At 39.2% G+C, this 20,547-nt stretch overlaps 1 protein-coding gene across 1 annotated transcript in view; it reads left to right on the top strand.

Annotated features, from left to right (window-relative positions):
* The window catches only part of LOC136883252 (S-adenosylmethionine-dependent nucleotide dehydratase RSAD2-like), a 40,571-nt gene extending 20,024 nt beyond the window's left edge, over positions 1–20,547 (top strand). The window contains exons 4-6 of the mRNA XM_067155463.2: positions 9,132–9,281; positions 14,431–14,463; positions 20,383–20,547. Of these exons, the coding sequence (XP_067011564.1) occupies positions 9,132–9,281; positions 14,431–14,463; positions 20,383–20,547 (348 nt within the window). The remainder of the gene's footprint in view (positions 1–9,131; positions 9,282–14,430; positions 14,464–20,382) is intronic.

Here is a 20,547-nt window from a genome sequence, read left to right as displayed (position 1 = left end):
ATTGGCCTGAAGGACCTTCAGCACCATCTTTATCAACACTGGGTTTCGTTTTTCCCCTAATGACCTGCAACTTGATTTGCCCAAGTCCGAGCTTAGCCTTAAGGCTTCTCTTTTTGAGCTCTTCAAAGTCTCTTTCACCAAGGGCTAAAACAACTGTCCTTCCTGTCTTGTCAATTGATGTGGCATTCAGCACTCTCCACTCTTGCGTTAGAAGTTTGGTATCGTGCTGATTGATTCTGACAAGAATGTCCTCCACTTTAATCTTGTCAAAAGGAGGTGGGAACTTGGTGATGACCTTGGTCGTGTTCAGCACCTTTTTTGCATCTGCCACCTCTAGGGTCTCCCCTTTCCATGGGTTATAGTTTGATACTGTCTGTTCCAGCCAACTTTTTGTTTCTGGATTTGCACAGATCAGTACCATAGCTCCACTTTCCAGCCTTGGTGACTCAAGGAAGTCTGGCAGACATCCGTTGGACAGCGGCTTCATTTGTGCTATCAGAGCAGATGACAATTCAGTCACGTCTTCCTCTTTGACTTTCCATCTGGAAAGGTCTTAGGTATTATTGTGACCTTAACTGAGGATAGTGCATATGAAAAGGACATGGCTTTTTCTTCCTTCTGTTTCTTGGAGGGTGGTTTTGTAGCCGAACTTGATGGCGTGCTTTCTTCGACCTTGGCCTTTTGGGCGTAGTCATTGGCATAGCATCTTGCCGATCCCTGCTCCTTGGCTTCTTCTCCACCCAAGCCCCAGCTGCTATCTTGGGTTCTTTCCTCGCCTTCTTCTTTTCCTTGTAGTAGGCACTTGCATGAGGTGGTCTATCTATATGCATTAGTGTTGGCTACTGAATGTATGATTCGAAGCAGTGTATCGATTCATTCAAGTGTCCAAGTGAATCGATTCACAGGAACGGTGAGCTCACGGCACACGATTCAGCTTACTCCCAGTGGACAGTGCTGAGTGGCGCACTCACTGGATGTTGACGGGGAGCCGAGCTTCCGCTGCAGCGGGACCGTGAATCATTGCACATCGAAATAATCGTGAACGAGCGCGGCTCAGTGAGACACATGATACACACGGCTCCTTATCGGCTCACTGGACACGCGGAGAGCCGAGCTTCCGCTGCAGCGAGACATACAGTGAGCCATGGTACACCGAAAGAATCGTGAACGAGCCGGCTCAGTGAGACACAAGATACACACGGCTCCTTATCGGCTCACTGAAGCGAGACATACAGTGAGCCATGCTACACTGAAAGAATTGTATGCTATAATGGACTCTCGAGCTCAGCTCATTTGAAAATAATAACCATTTGCATTCACTGTCCCCTTCTTACAGGGAGGTTTAAATAATAGATGGATTTATTTGCAGTGTTAAAGAGGTAGTCACAACATAATTCTGAAGTAGCTAGTAAGTAGGTAGGCTATTAGGTTATACTATTTATTAGTTTAATGAATCTTAGTATTATAACTTAGTGGACATTTGACAATTAAACTCGACTCTAGCCTGCTCTATGACTATGAGTCATGCTCATAACCACTCAAAAGTACCTGTTTTATATTGGGAAGAACGGCTCAGTATTCTCTCAGTTCATATGTCACATCGTTGCACAAGACTTCAATCATATATGGACAGACGCAATACGTAGTAACAGTATGTTGAATCAGAAAACCAGTGGGCTACTGTACATCTCGGGTAGCCTATACAAAATATGACGATTAAAAAAAATCCTCAGCTGATAGAAAAATACTTTTTTTTAAAATGACTGAGCGAGCTGTCGTGCAGTTAATATCGCGTGGCTATGCGCTTGCATTCGGGGGAGGGTGGGTTCGAATCCCACCGTCGGCAGCCGTTAAGATGGTCTTCCGTAGTTTCCCATTTTCACACCGGGAAATGCTGGGACTGTACCTTAATTCAGGCCATGGCTGCTACCTTCCTAATCCCAACCCTTCCCACCCTGCGTCGCCGGAAACCTTCGATGTATTAGAGTGACTAGCATTTTTTCTAAGAAAGGAGTTCATAGTATGAAGACCAGATGGCAGCTGCGAGCACTGAATGCTGTTGCTGCTGTCTTACCAGCACATACTACACAGATGCAGTAGGAGCGGTGACCAATGAGCCGTGAATCGGATCACTGTATCGATTCAGTAACGTGAACGGAATCAAATGAATCGATTCAGTAAAATGAATCAAATGTCCCATCACTAATATGCATCCTATTCAATTTCGATGTCAGGTCTTTCTCAATGAAGTCTCCTGTTTCCTTTTGTCCAGAAGTCTGCTTTCCTGTTGCTTCTTGTTTCTTCTTCAAATTTGGATTCAGCCTGCCCTACTGGGACTTCTGTCTCCATATTCTCCTCTTGGGCCTGCCACTGGACCTGCTCTTCTGGAGCTTCCATAGCTTCCCTTGGTCTTTATTTAGGTGGTTCATTTGTAATGTCCATGGTTCCATATGACGTAGGATTTTTGCCCCTTCTAGGGTCCTGAGCAGCCTTCTCACCATCTGCGTTGAGGCATTCCGCCAGACGTTGTTCTCCCGCAACTCAGGCTCTCCGTAGCAGGCGCCACGCCCCTCAGCCGTCCATTCAGCAGTCCGCCCCTGGCCCAAACCTGACTAGGTTTATTCCACCTTTAGTAGACCTACTCACGTGGTTCCCATTTGGCATTTCCATGACTGAGTTCACAGCCATGGTTCCCCATAGGTTGGGTTTGGCCCATTCCCAACCCGCGGCTCATTCAGGCTACGTAGGGCAAAGTGATGTGTTGGTTCCAGCACAATGCAGTGAGCTTTCACCTCAATCACCAGCACCCACTTCACCTGAACCACCGTATCACCCATGCGGAGGTAACATGGATGCCTCTCAAGCATTGGTGGGCAAGGTTTACACTTCCAAGCCTTGGCTTGGGCTAGTAACCACAAAACTGCCTCAAGACGTTTTCTGGCAATACCTGTTTTTGGTCCGGAGGGCCCCCCTATCCGCCACCTGGGACGCGCTCGATAGGGGAACAGGCAAGAAAATCCCCACAGATATCCCAAAGTTACAGCTGCTTACAGTACATCTGACAGTGAAGAAGTTGACCGATGAAAGTGACGTGCAGTGAATAACTTTAACTGCATGAGAGGATTGCAATTCACAAATCATACTGGTATCAGTTTATTCAGAATTAATATGTTCTTTCAGTTTTAAAGTCACGAAGCCAAATTAAAATATTGTTATAGTAGTGGTGATTATTGTTTTAAGAGGTTAAGAGGAAGTGCAACTAGGCAACCGTCCTCATTATAACACTAATCAGACAGAAAACTGGAAGGGATCCGACACTTCGAAATATGCAGATATCGGCCAGAGAAAGACAAGGGCCACGAAGGGTGTGAAAATGAAAGACTAGAGTGCTGTAATACTGTTGGGGTTGGAGAAGAACTAGAATTGACCAAGAGAGGTCAGATAGGATAGATGAAAGTGAGGAGCCAGCCACGAGTAAGTGGAAGCAATGCCAGGACTCAGCTAAGGGCTCCATGGTCATCAACCCACGGTCCAAAGCCAAGAGCCCTTGGAGCCCCTTTTAGTCACTTCTTATGACAGGCAGGGGATACATGAGCATTATTCTACCACCCCCACCCACAGGGGGAAATGTGTGATATTTTGCCACTGAAAACTAGTTTCTGTTTTTCATAATGCTTATTTCAAAATTTGTTCCCTCCGTGGCTCAGGCGGCAGCATCCTGCCCTCTCACTGCTAGGTTCCATGGTTCAATCCTGGTCACTCCATATGAGATTTGTGCTGGACAAAGTGGAGGCAAGACAGGTTTTTTTTCCGGGTACTCCGGTTTTCCCCGTCATCTTTCATTCTAGCAACACACTCCAATATCATTTCATTTCATCTGTGAGTCATTAATCATTGCCTCAGAGGAGTGCGACAGGCTTCAGCAGCCGGAACAGTTCCTATCCTCGCCACTAGATGGGGCTTCATTCATTCCATTCCTGACCCGGTTGAAACAGGAAACAGAGTGTGGATTTTTCATTTTTTTAATATTTCAAATGTTAGTAATTTATTTCCATGTTAATTGTAAATTCAGGCATATTTATTTCTGAAATGTTCATAGTTTTGAGATTTCTTTATTTTAATGTTGATTTTTTTATATTAGTTTGTAAAATCACAAAACATAGTCTGAACTTCTTCAAGCAATCCTCTGCAGACAGGCTGACTGCAAAGGGTTACCAAATTTCATTTTCAGATTTAAATGGCGTTTAGGGTCGAAGAAAAGAAACCTCATGTCGTCATCTTGAGGTGGAGCAGCTCTTTCCAGGCACACCCCCAGTGGATGTGAGCTGCATGTACCATTTTAACCAAATACCAGCCCTCCTGCTATTTTTTTTAAAATTTCTGGCAGAACTGGGAATCAAACCCAGGCCCCCGAGGATGGCAGCTAATAACACTTAACTGTTATGCTACGGAGGCGGACAAAGTAAACTCGTGTCCTCATCCTGAGGTAGTGCAGTTCTTTTCAGGCACACTCCCGATGGAGGTTAGCTGTATGTACCATTTCAACCATATACCAGCCCTCCTGCCAGTTTTTTAAAATTTCTGGCAGTACCGGAAATCGAACCCGGGCCCCCGAGGACGGCAGCTAATAACACTAGCTGTAATGCTACAGAGATGGATGCAGAATAACTGCTACATTTGTATAAATTCTCCACTTCCTAATTTTATCCTAGTCCTTATTTCTATATCTGAATTTAATTTATGATCAATCCTGAAGGTAAGGTAGTTAAATATATTTACTGTTTCGAGGATTTTGCCGTTGGCATGAATTTTCTGACTTTGCTGAGAATTTGATGTTGATATTCGTATCATACGAGTATTCTGAACTGGTTTTGCTTGCTATGTCGACGATATGTTGCGGACCTAGGTTTGAATCTGCAGGAAGGGTTATAACGTCAATGTACCTAATCATACATTCATTTATTTTAACACCCTGTTCCACATTGTCAGTACTGTTACTGTAACAGTTTTTGTTGTTATTAAAAGCCGTTCATGTTTCGAGTAACTTAAACTGTTCCCTTCTTCAGCGGCGTAAAATTACCAAATATACTCTTGGACTTGTTGCATCATTATAATCCCAAATTCTTAACTTGACACATTGAAATAATTTTAAACATCTATAATAACTGTTGAAATGGTTTGGTTCAATGATTTAAAAACATTAAATGTATCACTTTATAATGTACTAAGATCCGTACAAATCTTACAATGGGAGGCCACGACATTAAGATCACAGATTATCTTAAAATTTTATGCACTTTTAGAAGTCCATTAGGACTAGTACTAAGGTGTTTTCAAGAAAATCGCAAGAGAAGTTTTCATGTTGAATATGTACCAGTGCGTTGCGATCATGAGCACAAGATGGTGGCGGTCGAGTGGTTAGCGTTCAAGCTCTGTAATTGCTGGATCAAGTCCCGCTCATTGTTTTTCCTTTCAACACTGGTAATATTCTTTCATGTATATTTCAGTTCAAAGGTATATAGTGAAAAATATGTGTATTTGCATGAACTTGTATTGAATTTCAAGTAAACGACCAAATGCGTAAAGTTTTCCTGAAAATGTAAGCCTGTCTTGATATGCAAAATCCCTTATACTGACAGTGAAATCGGGTAAGGTACCCGGGACTGCTTTGCACCTGGATGCTTGCCCTGCAAAATATATGTAATATATACAAAAGAATATGAAAAAAAAAAAGAAAAGAAAAGAAAGATGATTGGGACTCGATCCAGTGATTGTGAAGCTTGAATGCTAACCACTCAACTGCCGCCATCCTGCTTATGATTGCAGAGCACCGGTATATATTCGACGTGAACATTTTCTTGCAATTTTCAAAGCCTTGCACATGATGTTGTCCTAGTGGACTACTAAAAGTGTACAAAGTTTGAAGATAATCTGTAATCCGAACATTGCGGCCTCCCCTTGTTAGACTAACAATACTAAAACATATAATGAAAAGTTTGCTGAAAGAGGATTTGACTAACAGCTATATCAAACCAAAGATAGATCGAGAAGGACCATGAAGTAAATTAAGTGGTTGAGACAGTAAGAGTTGCTAATAATTAATGTTTTTTTTTGACACATCAGTCTAGAATTTTATACAGATATAGACTTTTAGCAAATCTATATATTAAAAAAATTGATGAAAACTAAAGTCAGTCAGTATGGCCATTCTATCTGGTCGATTTCCTTCTTTTTTTTAACTGAAAGGTATTCATGCACAAATTTGTCATCAGGCACTATAAATCACTTAACTTTCGCTTTCCTCAAATTATTTGATTTTTTCAATTTTTTGTCTCTTTGAAGCTATCATATCTTGGCTCTAATTGAGGTACAGAGTTCGTTTTGACCTAAGAACACTCAGTGGATCAAGATCTTTCATTTCAGCTCTTTAACTATTCAAATTGGTTGATTCTGAGGAAAGTTATGAGTGAACATTCAATTTGACGTCCCATTTCTTCAACATTTTTTTCTCATTGAAGCAATTAAATCTTTCGTTCTAATCAAGGTACGCAGTTCGTTTTGGTCTAAAAACACTCAGTGGATCAAGCGCTACTTAAATTGGTAGATTATGAGAAAAGTTATGAGTACATTTGTCTCCATGATGAAGATCCTTCAAGGACTTTTCAACAATTCAGTGCGTAGTGTTGTTCCAAGGAACGTTTAATTCAATTTCTTTGTGTGATGTATTTTCAAGTGTTTTGTTGACATAATGTTACATTCTATTACTGCAGCAGATCATGTGCTTTATTTCATTAACTCAAAACTTTGCAAATACGTCCATGAGGATAGTAACGATAATTTGTACATTGCGGGCGGAGCCAGCGGGAAACTGCTAGTATTTCATTATATGTTTTGTATTCAAGGTTATAAACTTCATAGTTGGTTCCGTATTGAGTTAAGATTACACATAAAATAAATACACATTTTTTAATCCACCTTCTCAATACTTGTAATCATGCGATGTTTACAAAAACATTACATTGTGCTATTACAAGGTATATAAGTAATAATAATAATAACGTAAATGTTTCCACCTTTTCAATACAATATATTCACAAAATTACAAAATTATACGGTACTAGTTTCGACCCATCTAGGGGTCATCATCAGCCGTATTGGAGCAAAGATCATTTGTGGCGAAATCCTAAGACAAGGTACTAGTTTTGGTCCTATAAGGACCATCATCAGCCTAGCCAAGATACAAAAGTGTATACCATAGTCCTAAAACAGAGTTGTTAGTTGCACTCAACCGGCAAGCTTGTTTCACATTGCGCAAGGTTCATTTGGTTCCTATTGAATTGGGATTGCAGGATTTCAATCTACCACAAGATATGTCCAACAGTTTAGTCAACATTTAACCTCTGTTTTGGATTTATCGGACAAAATAATTCCCTCTGCGCCAATGTTGAACTTCATATCTTCTAGAACTTAATAGAAACATTGGACATTGTTTAAAATCTGACATAAACCAATTTTTAAATGTGCAACCTTGGACTATTCGTCAACTAGAGATTATTTTATTCAATTTTGAGATAATTGTTTTTTAATATTGTAATTTTATGAGACATATTCCTAAAGATTTTATTTGTCACTGTTCAACATAACTTTGCTACATCTACAACAGTTCATATTTTCATCTTTTTATGTATATTATTCCACCACATCCCCAGTCCATTCTTTCATCTCTCATCTCACCGCATAATTCTGTTTTAGGACTATGGTATACACTTTTGTATCTTGGCTAGGCTGATGATGGTCCTTATAGGACCGAAACTAGTACCTTGTAATAGCACATTGTAATGTTTTTGTGAACATCGCAAGATTGTCAAGTATTGAGAAGGTGGATTAAAAAATTTTGTATTTATTTTATGTTTTGTATTGTTAGTGATAATCTAAAATTTGAATGGATGTTTGTATTTTATAAGATGATACATTTAATGTTTTAAAATAATATAAGATGATACATTAATGTTTTAAAATAATTTAACCAAAACATCTCAATAGTTATTATAGATGTTTAAAATTATTTGAACATGTCAAGTTAAGCATTTGATTATAATGATGTAACAAATCCAAGAGTATGTTTGGTAACTTTACGCCGCTGAAGAAGAGACCAGTTTAAATTTCTCGAAACACATACGGCTTTTACTAACAACAAAAACTGTTAACAGTTTGAAGTCGAGCGATGTGCGCGCCATACGTCGATGATAATTTTCCATGGAGGACGAACGCCGCACACCATTGAGTTCTAGTGCTTATATATTCACTTCTACGTACTACAAACGCTAGCAGAGTGCAGTGCTTGTAGTTCATTAAAAAAATACCAGGTAGAATCCCATCATCGGAACCTAATTCTATTATGATACTAAGTTGATACTACCAAGGCAACTTCATAGCCGCATTGTCTCATGCGGCCGACGACTAGAGCCAATTTTCAGAATTAATGTAATTTTTTCATTTCTCAATGATTAGTATGTATGTTGTGTTTCATAAAAGTATCATGGTGTCTGTGTGAATACGTAAGTTTTCAGGTTTAAAAAAAATTGAAAGTAGAAAAAAAAAAGTTTTAAAAATTTATTTACAGCAGGCAAATGCTGGGGCTGTACCTTAATTAAGGCCACGGCCACTTCCTTCCAACTCCTAGGCCTTTCCTATCCCATCTTCGCCATAAGACCTATCTGTGTCGGTGCGACGTAAAGCCCCTAGCAAAAAAAAAAATAAATTATAAAAGTTAGTGGTTTTTGCACCGATTTTGTAAAAACAAGGTATGCATGCGTAGCTCTAACGTTGCTGACTCCAAAATAGGTTTGTGACTGTAAGGTTATTAGTTATTTTTGTATAAAAATATGAAAACGCACTACAATGCTCAGTCCACAGTGTAAAATCTAACTTCACCTGCTCAGTCTTCAGCGTGTTATTAGTAGTGACAAGGTGGAACAAGGTGTTTAAATAAATAAATGAATGTATGATTCATTTTAAGTCAATACGGACCCAAGATAGTTGACCATTATGGTTAAAATAATTAATCAGTGTATCTGATGTGGTTGTTTCTGTTTTATGTTTTGATCCTTCTCTTGAAATTCTTTTTTCAGGTTTTCCAGTGTCTGCTGCTGGAAGGTGAGAATGTAGGCAAGGATGCTTTGAGACATGCGGAGAAATTTTATATTAGTGACGACCAGTTTCAAGAGTTCCTTGATCGTCACAAACATGTACCCATGTTGGTTTCAGAGAGCAATACGAAGGTGAGCCGTAAATTGTTACTTTATGTTTCTGGGTGCAGAGAATTTTTTAAACAGAAATGTTAATGTAGCCATGAATGTCCATTTCTTCTCAGCCCACAAGAAGCTCGTTTCCACTTCTGAGCTTCTTCAGGAGAATGAGCATCAACACTCATTGATGGGCCATCTTGGCAGATGTTCAACCTCGAAGGGGGAAGTGTAGCATAAAAATTGGCATTAGGCTGTCACTACTGTAACAGCTGCAGGGTTCTGAGGGTTTCATGGACTTACTTGTTAGAATTAAAAGACAAATATTATGTGAAACTTCTAACAAAATCGCAGATACACCTTCATTCACTTCAAAGTAGTTACTTATTGTAAATTGTTTTCACTGTTTCAATTTCTCATAGTAACGCCTATTACGCTCTTTTTGTTTCATTTCTATTTTTTTCCTTAATCATTCACTTTTCTCATGTCAACTCTTTCTATTGCATGTTTTTACCGAATCCTAATCAAATCTTTCTTTCAATTTTCTCGTTTCAACTATTTCTTTTGCATGTTTTTGCCAAATCCTAATCAAGTCTTTATTTTCCATTATTAAATTTGTTATTCTATACAACTGACAACAATGTATTCACGACAGCTAACCTCCAACTGAGCATGTGATTCAATACAGCGCCATCTTATAACAAAGTATGCGTGTGACGTCAAACTTCCTTTTCCATTATTAAATTTGTTATTCTGTACAACTGACCACGATGTATTCACGACAGCTAACCTTGATGTATTCAAAAAGACGCACACAAAATGCTGTCAGTTGGTACACTTATTTATTTAGAACTTATTTTCACATTAATCACACATAACCTGATTACAACAAAATACCATATCAACAATCCACCATTATTAAAAACGGTCTATCACTAAGCACATGCCACATGGAGATTGCAACCTTAAAACAGTTGACAGCTGATTGCCTACAAACATGTCTGCTTAAACAACACAAGGTCACAAGTATACTCCTTTTAAACCATAACTCCAACTAAGCAATAACTCGTCTCCTTATGTATGTGCCTGGTCAGGCTTCTAGAAAGTTATGTTACAAAATACCTTCTAGTAAGTTCTCAACATAGTTATAATGTAAAGAATATTCTACAATCATCTCGTCCTACCTATTGCCATTCCGAATATTACAATGTGTTACACAATACTGGAGCAGATTACACAACATATGTACAGGTAATAATAAATTATATACTATTAATTACAGGTTCTTACATTAACTGAACTCGTGTATATGTCTATATACAGCACATGGTTCATGACATAACCTCATAAACAATGCAATCATTTGACTATGTAAATAATAACACTAAATGGATGTAAACACTTCTTAGCCATACATTACAAGTAATAATAATAATAATAATAATAATAATAATAATAATAATAATAATAATAATAATAATAATAATAATAATAATAATAATTCGAGCTCGATACTTGAATTACTTACCGATGGGTGAGAGAATACTGTTTTCAAGTTATATCAGTTTATCACACTTGCGTCAACCTCCAATTGAGCGTGTGAGTCAATACAGGGCCATCTTATAACACAGTATGTGTGTAACGTCATGTATTTGAGCACAAATTTTGCCTTGCTTTGAAGTGCGGGCCGATGACCTTTGATGTTAGGCCCCTTAAAACAACAAGCATCATCATCATCATCATCTTTGAAGTGCTATTTCATGAAAACTATGCTTCAGATTTTCATTTTTTTTCTTTTTTTGCAACAGGTAGCCGTCTCTTTTATCTGTCAATTGAGACATTAAACACAATTGTAGTTAAATACTCTCGACGATATGCGCGTTCTACCCAAACACTAAAAGTGTCTTAAAATTTTTCTTTACATGTACCCGTTGTCAAGGAACATTAAAAAAGAAACCTGAATAAAGACGGGGGAAGGGAAGAGACATGAGGTAAATACGAATCTTACTTAGGGTCGTCACTTTGTATAGATTTAGCCCAGTTTTACAACTGGATGCCTTTCCTGATGCCAGGCCCATGTGGGAGGGATGCCCTTACTGTTGCGTGTTTCTGCGGTGGTTTGTCGTGTGATGTGTTGTATGTAAATGAGGATCTTCATTATGGCAAACACAAACACACAGTCCCAGAGCTAGAGGTTTGTTTTTTTGCCAGTTGCTTTACGTCGCACCGACACAGATAGGTCTTATGGCAACGATGGGACAGGAAAGATCTGGGAATGGGAAGGAAGCGGCCGAGGCTTTAATTAAGGTACAGCCCCAGAATTTGCCTGGTGTGAAAATGGGAAACCACGGAAAACCATCTTCAGGGCTGCTGACAGTGGGGTTTGAACATACTATCTCCCAAATACTGGATACTGGCCGCACTTAAGCGACTGCAGCTATCGAGCTCGGTGAGCTAGAGGAATTACTATCATCATCATCATCTTGAATTGGCTCATTTCCTGGGTGTGGTGGATGAGCACTCTCCATTTACTTCCGTCCAACTAGGTCTCTTTTTCCGTAAGTGGCTGCAAATCCAGACCTCGCTCAGCTAGATCTTTTCTAATCTAATCGATCCATCTCTTCCTTGGCCTACCTCTTGATCTTTTGCTTTCAAGTTCCTTCTAGATGTTCTTCGTGGTTCCATCTTTTGAGATGACCAAACTGTTTCAAACCTAGGGCCCTCTAAAGCGAATGCCATTCATTGTGCTAACCATTCAGCCGTAGTAAAAGGCAATGCAAACAGGACAAATGCAGGAGGAAAGGAATCCAATGGGTCAATATAAGTAATGGAAAGGAACAAACATGAAAAAAACCCAATCCTATTTATTATTAGTGATTTAAGGGGGGACCTACACCTATAACAACCAAAAAAATGTATATTTCACTTTTTTATTCCTCAGCAACAGAAAGTACTAAAGAATTGTAATTTGGTCTGCCAATCACACTACACTATGCTTTTCCAGTATGTTCGTGTATTTACAAGTCACATGGTGAATTCATTTCATGAAATTAGGCATTTAAATTGGAGGCTGCATATTGTGCACTGTCCCACCGTTTCTCTAATATTTTACACAAATATCATTGTTTTTCAAAAATTCTTTTTTCATTGTATTAACTAATGCAGTAGCTAGGGATTGACCTAGAATCATTGGAATCTGTGAAGAAAAAATATTTCTTTAAAAGCTTATATTAAAGTGTAACATTTTTGAAAGTTTTTTTTACAGAATAATTTTAAAAAACTGAAACTATGACATTGACAGCAACAGTTCTATGTCATATTGTTCTTCCCTATGAGATACATATGTATACTAAATTTCACTTCATTATCTTGAAAACTCTGGCAGTTACTAAGGAAACGGATTTGAAAATTCAAAGTTTCGGGAAACGAGCGACAAAGTTACCAAAGTGTAGGAAAACGTCGGTGACAGTCTTGCACTTTTTTGGTCATAACTTCAGAAGTATGATACATATCAAAGAAATTGTTGCAGTGATTTGAAGAGGAAGGATCAATAAATGTAGAAACAAATAAATTGAAAATTGACAAATTTTTATCCTTATAGGTGTAGGTCCACCCTTAAGTCCACTAGGGAACTCTTATGACTAGTTCATTTTGGATGGTTGCTTTCGTTCCCAATACCTCTTGAGTCCTGCTATTAGTTTTTCCTTTCTTTCCTGTGAAAGAGGTTTGCGAGATTTAACAACTTTTGGTAGAGGAGACCACAAATTTACCAGTTGTTCCAGCAGAACCTAAGTCCTTTTTTTTTTTTTTTTTTTTACTTCATTGAGCCACATGGTTCCAGTCTTGTAGCTTATGTTCTTATTCATCATCATTTTTATTTCCCCTTGTGCCAGGTTTGAGTGGTGATGGTATACCATCACTCATTTTTAGGCTATTGTTGTGATGGGGTTGCCACTCCCAAAGGCATTTTAGAGCTACTGCCAGCAATTATTCAGGCTGCCAATTACACGGGGAACAAACACTGCTGATGAATAGAGTACTCATACTATTCCCCTGTTACTGGGCTGCCTCTTCCACAATTTTCACCGTTCCAAGGTTCATCTTCTCCGCTGTAGATTCTGTTGAGGTCTTCACTCGTAATTGGGACCCTTACCAGATGATAAACACTGGGTCAGTATGCTCTGGGACTCAACATAGACAGAGGCGCCACTCCCTGGGCAGGGCTGCCCCCCGAAGAGCGTCCCTACCTGCTACCTAATATGTTCTTATTACTCAATAATAAACTTGTATATTAACTTTCTATTTATTACTGCTCAATCCAGACTATGACTTTTTTATATCATACTAGCTGATGTACCCATGCTTCGCTATGGAATTATACATTGTATAAAGAATTCTAGGTTAGGTAGTGTACACGTTGTGAGTGAGACTGTATTAAATTGCACAGCTCCGAACGTTTCCCTAGAAACGCGACGGGGAAGTCACCAAACGTGTTTTCTTATGTGAAGACGGTGAATTACGGTAAAGTAGAAAGTGCATTTCCTTGTTACTGTGGATATTTAAAGTTAAAAACTTCATCACTGATCCGTATTGAACTAATAATTACTATGCGAAAAAGAGAAAGATGTTCCACCTATTCAATACAATAATATTGTTGCACAAATTAATGCAGCAACATGTTTAATATGTTATGGGACCGGTTTCGACATATGTCCATGTCATCATCAGCCAATACAAAAATGGCAAGAAGTCAACACAATTGTAACACTTATGACGCTTTTCTTGAAGAATTAAAAATAGAAGTTCATGTAGCACTTTTAAGTGAAGATATCTACAAAAAAATTATCTTCACTTAAAAGTGCTACATGAACTTCTATTTTTAATTCTTCAAGAAAAGTGTCATAAGTGTTACAATTGTGTTGAATTCTTGCCATTTTTGTATCGGCTGATGATGACATGGACATATGTCGAAACCGGTCCTATAACATATTAAACATGTTGCTACATTAATTTGTGCAACAATATTATTGTATTGAATAGGTGGAACATCTTTCTCTGTTTAGCATTGTACTGTGGACATGACTGATACAGAAATACCATCCTTTTAAAATTCTGAGCAATGTACAGACAAAACTCTTATTTTATGTATATAGATTATAAATAAATTCATTCTTTTCATTTTCAGATGCAGAACAGTTACTTGATCTTAGATGAATATGTAAGTATTTTGTAAATATATCATGTATTGCCAAAATTAGTCTTCTAATACACATAAAATTCTTTTTCTTCCTTTCTTTCTTCAACAACTTACTGAGCAGAAGTACATGCTGGGGACAGTACAGTAAATTCAATCAGTTTTATGGCAATATAAGAGAGAAAGAATAAGAGTGTTACATTTTTATGTATTTCTTCTTCCATCACCCTTATCCAGGTAGCTCCTGGTCAGGCAGTAGATCACTGACCTCCACTTCACCCTCTCCTTGCTCTGATCTACTTTGATACTTCATACAGGCTATTGTTATGGTGGGCTAACCATACCCAACGACCAGGTTAATAAAGCCACCCCCTAACCTTGAGAACAGATGCTGCATACTGGAATTCGGTGTCATTTCCTATGCTGGGGAATCAGCACTCTCGGCATTGAGCCACTGATTGTACTGTCTGCTCGATCCCTTAGTGGGAAACCCTGGCCAGGCATGGTTTTATGTACTATAATACAGAATACAGGTGGAACTGGTTTATACATAACTCAGTTCTGCATAATTATGTTTTATACATAAATTTCTGTATGGAAAATTCTAAGTTCCCATGGAGGGAATTAGATATTTTTCACCAATAGAGCATGTCAAAAACAGAACAGATGTAAGGCTTTTCAGGAGTTTGCTCTATTAACCAGCGTTTCGTCTTAGGTCTGACACTAGTTCACCTGCATACACCCCAGCGTCAATGGGTAGGGTCTGACACATCCCACTCTGATGAGTATAGTGTCAGGCCTAAGAAGAAATGCCGGTTAATAGAGCAAATGCCTGAAAGCCTTATATCTGTTCTGTTTTTTTGACATGCTCTATTGGTGAAAAATACCTAATTTCCTCCATGGGAACTTAGAATTTTCCATTCGGAATTGCTAGGCGGGCAATGATTCCATTGTGGAGATTTATCTCCTGTATGCAGTTATCAGACTGTGCCTCTTATAATGGGCTTCTGATAAGTTCACCTGCATACACCCCAGCATCAGTGGGTAGGGTCTGACACATCCCACTCTGATGAGTCTAGTGTCGGACCTAAAACAAAACGCTGGTTAATAGAGCAAACGCCGGGCTGAGTGGCTCAGACGGTTAAGGCGCTGGCCTTCTGACCCCAACTTGGCAGGTTCGATCCTGGCTCAGTCCGGTAGTATTTGAAGGTGCTCAAATATGACAGCCTCGTGTCGGTAGATTTACTGGCACGTAAAAGAACTCCTGCGGGACTAAATTCCGTCACCTCGGTGTCTCTGAAGACCGTAAAAGTAGTTAGTGGGACGTAAAGCAAATATTATTATTATTATTATTATTATTATTATTATTATTATTAATAGAGCAAATGCCTGAAAGGCCTACATCTGTTCTAAATTTCTGTAGGTCTCAGCAAAATATAACCTAAAAACAAGTTATTAAGTAAATATTATTATTTCTGGATCAAAGCCTATATATACACTTATACATATATATGCCTTATATATACAGTACACCGAGTGGCCAAAAGTCATGGGAAGACACTGAATGTGATTTTAATAATGAGTTGCTCCTCCGCGAGCCCTCGAAATGGCAGCAATAAGCGAGGCATCGACTCTACAAGGTGTTGAAACCATTCCGGAGGGATCTGGGCCCACACATCTTGCACTGCTAACCACAATTGGTCTTGTGTAGTTGGTGCGGTGTTCATGGAGCGTACACTAGCATCGGCAGCATCCCATAAATGTTTGATTGGATTAAGATTGGGGGATCTGAAGGGCCAATCCATGGTTGTAACTTCACTGGAGTGCTCCTCCAACCACCTGCGTGCCACCACAGAGTGGTGACATGGCACATTGTTCTGTTGAAACATGGCATCTCCATCAGGGTACTCTAGGGCCAGAAAGGAATGCAGATGGTCTGAAAGAGTGTCCACATAACATGCACCTGTCAGCGCTCCCTGCAACCAGACAATGGGGCAAGATCCATAGCTTCATGGGGCATACGCCACATTCTCATGCGCCCATCAGCTCGATACAACTGGAACCGTGATTCATCGGACCACACACCGCCACTGTTCCACGGTCCATTGCCAATGTTCGCAGGCCCATACACTTTGTTGAGCCCTGTGTCGAGGTGTCAGCACTGGGACACAAGTTGGTCGTCAGTTGGTGAAGCCTGTGCGGTGCAGTTACCTCCTTACAGACCTGGTAGAAATGGGTTCCTGACTCCCAACATTCAACTGGGCAGTGATCTGACTCACAGTAGCCCATCGAGTGCCCAGTATGGTTTTGTGGAGGCGATGTGATGTCCGTTCATTATAAACACCTGTGCTCTTCCCGTGTGGCAGTTTACATGGGTGGTAACACTCTCTCTGCAATACTGAAGATCACCCCTTGACACTGTTGACCTCGGAAACCTGAATTGGCATGTAATCTCACACATTCAAAGTCGGTTAACTCGCGACGTGCTGCCATCTTCACGACACTGGTGTCTGTGACAGACTGCTCAGCTACGCTGCGGCTAGCCACAATGCTCAGGGGTCATACATGGCACATTTTCTAATGGGACACCCCTTCCCATGACTTTTGGCCATTTGGTGAGTATTAACAAATCTTTAACAAAAAGCTGAGTGTTCAGATAAGTTTCATTGGCTTTCGTCAGGGCAAAGCATATGAAGGACTGCTGCTGACAGTAAGCATAGAAATGCTTCAAGGAACGTGAAAGTCATGACCACATTATTCATGGCCCCTACTGACTGGACTCCCAGATCGTCGCTCGTGCCAGAAGCATACTTACTATTATTTATCTCATGAGACTATCTCATCAGCAAGATATTGTGAAGTTCTCAAGAGAAGGGCACCCATTTCCCTACTCAATGCTGACCATTCAGCCACGGAGGCAAACAGAATGTTTGTTGGATCTCTCTGTAGAAAAGGGCAAACTTCTCCAGACCTTTCCCAAGTAACATCCAAACTAGAGACTCTCGGCTTTGATTTCCCATCCTTGATGCACACAGTCCCAAAACATTTGTGCCCTATTTTGCATGTTGGAAACTGAAAGAATTTATAATGTAAGTACTAACCAACTTGTAGACATGATATGGGTTTTCGGGCTTATGCCATGTCAAGAAAACAAGGTGAAACTCTTTATGTTTCACAGAGAACTTTGCTCCACATCTTCAGAAGAAAATCTCGACTGTTCACAAGGAAGTCTTCTTATTTTCTTCTTCTTGTTTTATGACCGCGTAGGATCACTTTAGTCAGTCCATCGTTCAGGTCTCTTTAAAGGAATTGTTCGGGCTTTGCAGTCCTCGCAGTACTTCTTCAGACACTCCGATCTTCGTGCCCTTTCCTTGGTTGAAAATGTGTATTGTGGGTTTGTTTCGCGTAAGGGTAAAGGCGAGGTTTGTACCGAGTTTTTTTATTGAATTTTATCTTACTTGTGATGTCTTCTGTTGTAAAGTCTATTTCCTTCAGATCCTCTCTTACTTCTCTGATCCATTTACATCCTGTTGTGGTATTTTTTGAGTCAAGATTGTGTTGTACTAGTTGTTTCAGAAGTCTCAAATCCTGCATCCTCATGTTATGCCCAAAGAATCCGAGTCTCCTCTTACGCATAGTGTCTGTAATGGGTTCTAGCTCTTTGTACACGACTTTGATAGGTATTATCTTCCATTGTCGATCTTTCTGGTATTTTTTGTTGATGCTAGTTCTTCCAATCATCCTCTCAACTTTCTGAAGTCTGTCAGTCTTTGATTGTTTATTCAGGTGAAAACGTGTTTCTGCTGCATATGTAGCTTCCAGTTTTATAACTGTGTTGTAGTGTTTTATTTTTGCATTTATTGATAGTCATTTCTTTTTGTAATGTCCCATGTTAATTTTTATGCTTTAGCTAATCTATTTGTTCTTGTTTGGATTGAGATTTTCAGTTAGGTTATGTGTTATTACTTCTCCAAGATATTTAAACTGAGTTACAATTTTGATTTTATTACCATTTATGGTAACCTCTTTTATTTGTGTTGGTTTTCGGGGCACAATTTCCATTTTTTCAAATGATATTTTGATGCTAATTTTATTTGCAATGTTTTGAAGTTCTGATATTTGGGTTTTTGCTGCTTTTCTGTCAACTGCTAGTAATGCTAAATCTTTGGCAAAACCCAGGCAATTTATTTTGATTTTTGGCCAATCTTTATTTTTGGGGGACATTTCCTAAACTATTTCCTCATTACCATTTCTAGAGCACAATTAAATAATAGTGGTGAGAGTCCATCTCCCTGCTGTAGTCCAGTTTTAATTTCAAATGACTCTGATATTTCATCCCTAAACTTCACTTTTGATTTGGTGTTAGTGAGAGTCAGTTTTATCATGTTTATTAATTTGGAGTGCAGTCCAAGGTATCTTAAAATTTTAAACAGGGATTCTCTAAGGATGCAATTTTAAGCTTTCTTGAAATCTACAAATGTTATCACTATATCTCTGTTTCTCTTCCTGCTATTTTCCATTATCAACTTAAGACTTATGAACTGATCAAGATAGCTCCTCCAGGGTCTGAAACCTCCTTGATATTCTCCCAGTCCTTTCTCAAGTTGTAAACTTATCGTTATTAAGGATGATTATTGAAAGGATTTTGCATGTTATGTCTAGGAGTGAGATTCCCCTGTAGTTATTAGGGTTGGTTTTGTCTCCTTTATTGTGCAGTGAGTTAATGAGGGCTTTTGTCCAGTGTTCTGGTAGTTCTTCTTTAATCCAGATAGAGAAAAGTTATTGATGGAGGGCAACTTTTGCTGATCTTTCTGCATATTTCTAGATTTCTGCAAAGGTCTGATCTTCCCCTGGCACTTTGTAGTTTATTAATTTATTCACTGCTTAGTAGACTTCCTTTATTGTGGGGGATTGATATTCTCTGGTGGTGTTTTTATTGGGGTGTTGGTGTGCAAATGAAGGAGTTCTGCACGTTCCTCACAATTTAGAAGCTTGTTGAAATATTTAGCCAGAATTTCTGCATTGTCTTTATTATTATGAGCCAGCTTACCATTTGCATCCTTCATCAGTAGGGTTGGGAGTTCATATTTTCACAGCTGTTTTCTGAAGGTTTTGTAGTAGTCCCTTGATTGAGTTTTATTGAATTCTTCTTCAAGTAATTGCAGTGTGTCCTTGTGATGCTTAAGACTTAGGTAGTTTCTTTTTTCTGTTTTACTAGATTTTGATAGGATATTTATTATAAAATTAAAAAAAAAAACCACAGCATTATAACCCGCCATCGGTATCGTTGTTAGGTAGCCCCTAACAAAAACATTCCTTATTAAGAAAAGTTTTTTGGTTTGAATCATCGCGTAACGAAGGAAAACATGTGACTGATAAACTCATTTGAGAATACCTGGAGTTTGAAAAGTTTGAGTCTTAAACCAAAAAACTTTTCTTAATAAGGAATGTTTTTGTTAGGGGCTACCTAACAACGATACCGATGGCGGGATAAGGACACACTGATGACCTAACATACATTTATTTTATTAGTTTCTATTTTCTTCTACCACATTCGTCCCTGATTCGTCTGATATCCTCTCTGATACTTCTCAAGCACACACGGTGTGATAGGACATTTGAATTTGAGCTTAACCATTATCATTAGCGCCCACTTGGAGCGCTGTGCCAGTGTGGAGCAAGCCACCTGGTGACGAACGTGCGTACCACTACAGTTCTCCAAAGGTAAAGCATTTTAAAATTCCAACCCTCATTATTGTCAAATGCTTCCCCGTGAACAGTTGAGATTTTCTTCTGAAGATGTGGAGCAAAGTTCTCTGCGAAACGTAAAGAGTTTCACTTTGTTCTTTTGACATGGCGTAAGCCAAAAAGCCCATATCATGTCTACAAGTATGGGCCGTGAAAGCATCAATGTTAACTAACCGACTTGTTGAATGTTAATAGATGCGATTCCTGGACTGTCGAGAAGGAGCAAAGAAACCTTCCCCTTCTCTCTTGGATGTTGGCGTGGCAAACGCTCTTGATCAGTCCGGGTTTGATGAGGCTATGTTCCGCAAGAGAGGTGGAGAGTACAAGTGGAGCAAAGCTGACATGTTGCTTGACTGGTAA

The sequence above is a fragment of the Anabrus simplex genome, chromosome 11, assembly GCF_040414725.1.
Source record: "Anabrus simplex isolate iqAnaSimp1 chromosome 11, ASM4041472v1, whole genome shotgun sequence".
NCBI lineage: Eukaryota > Metazoa > Arthropoda > Insecta > Orthoptera > Tettigoniidae > Anabrus > Anabrus simplex.
This window is presented reverse-complemented; position numbering and strand designations above follow the sequence as displayed.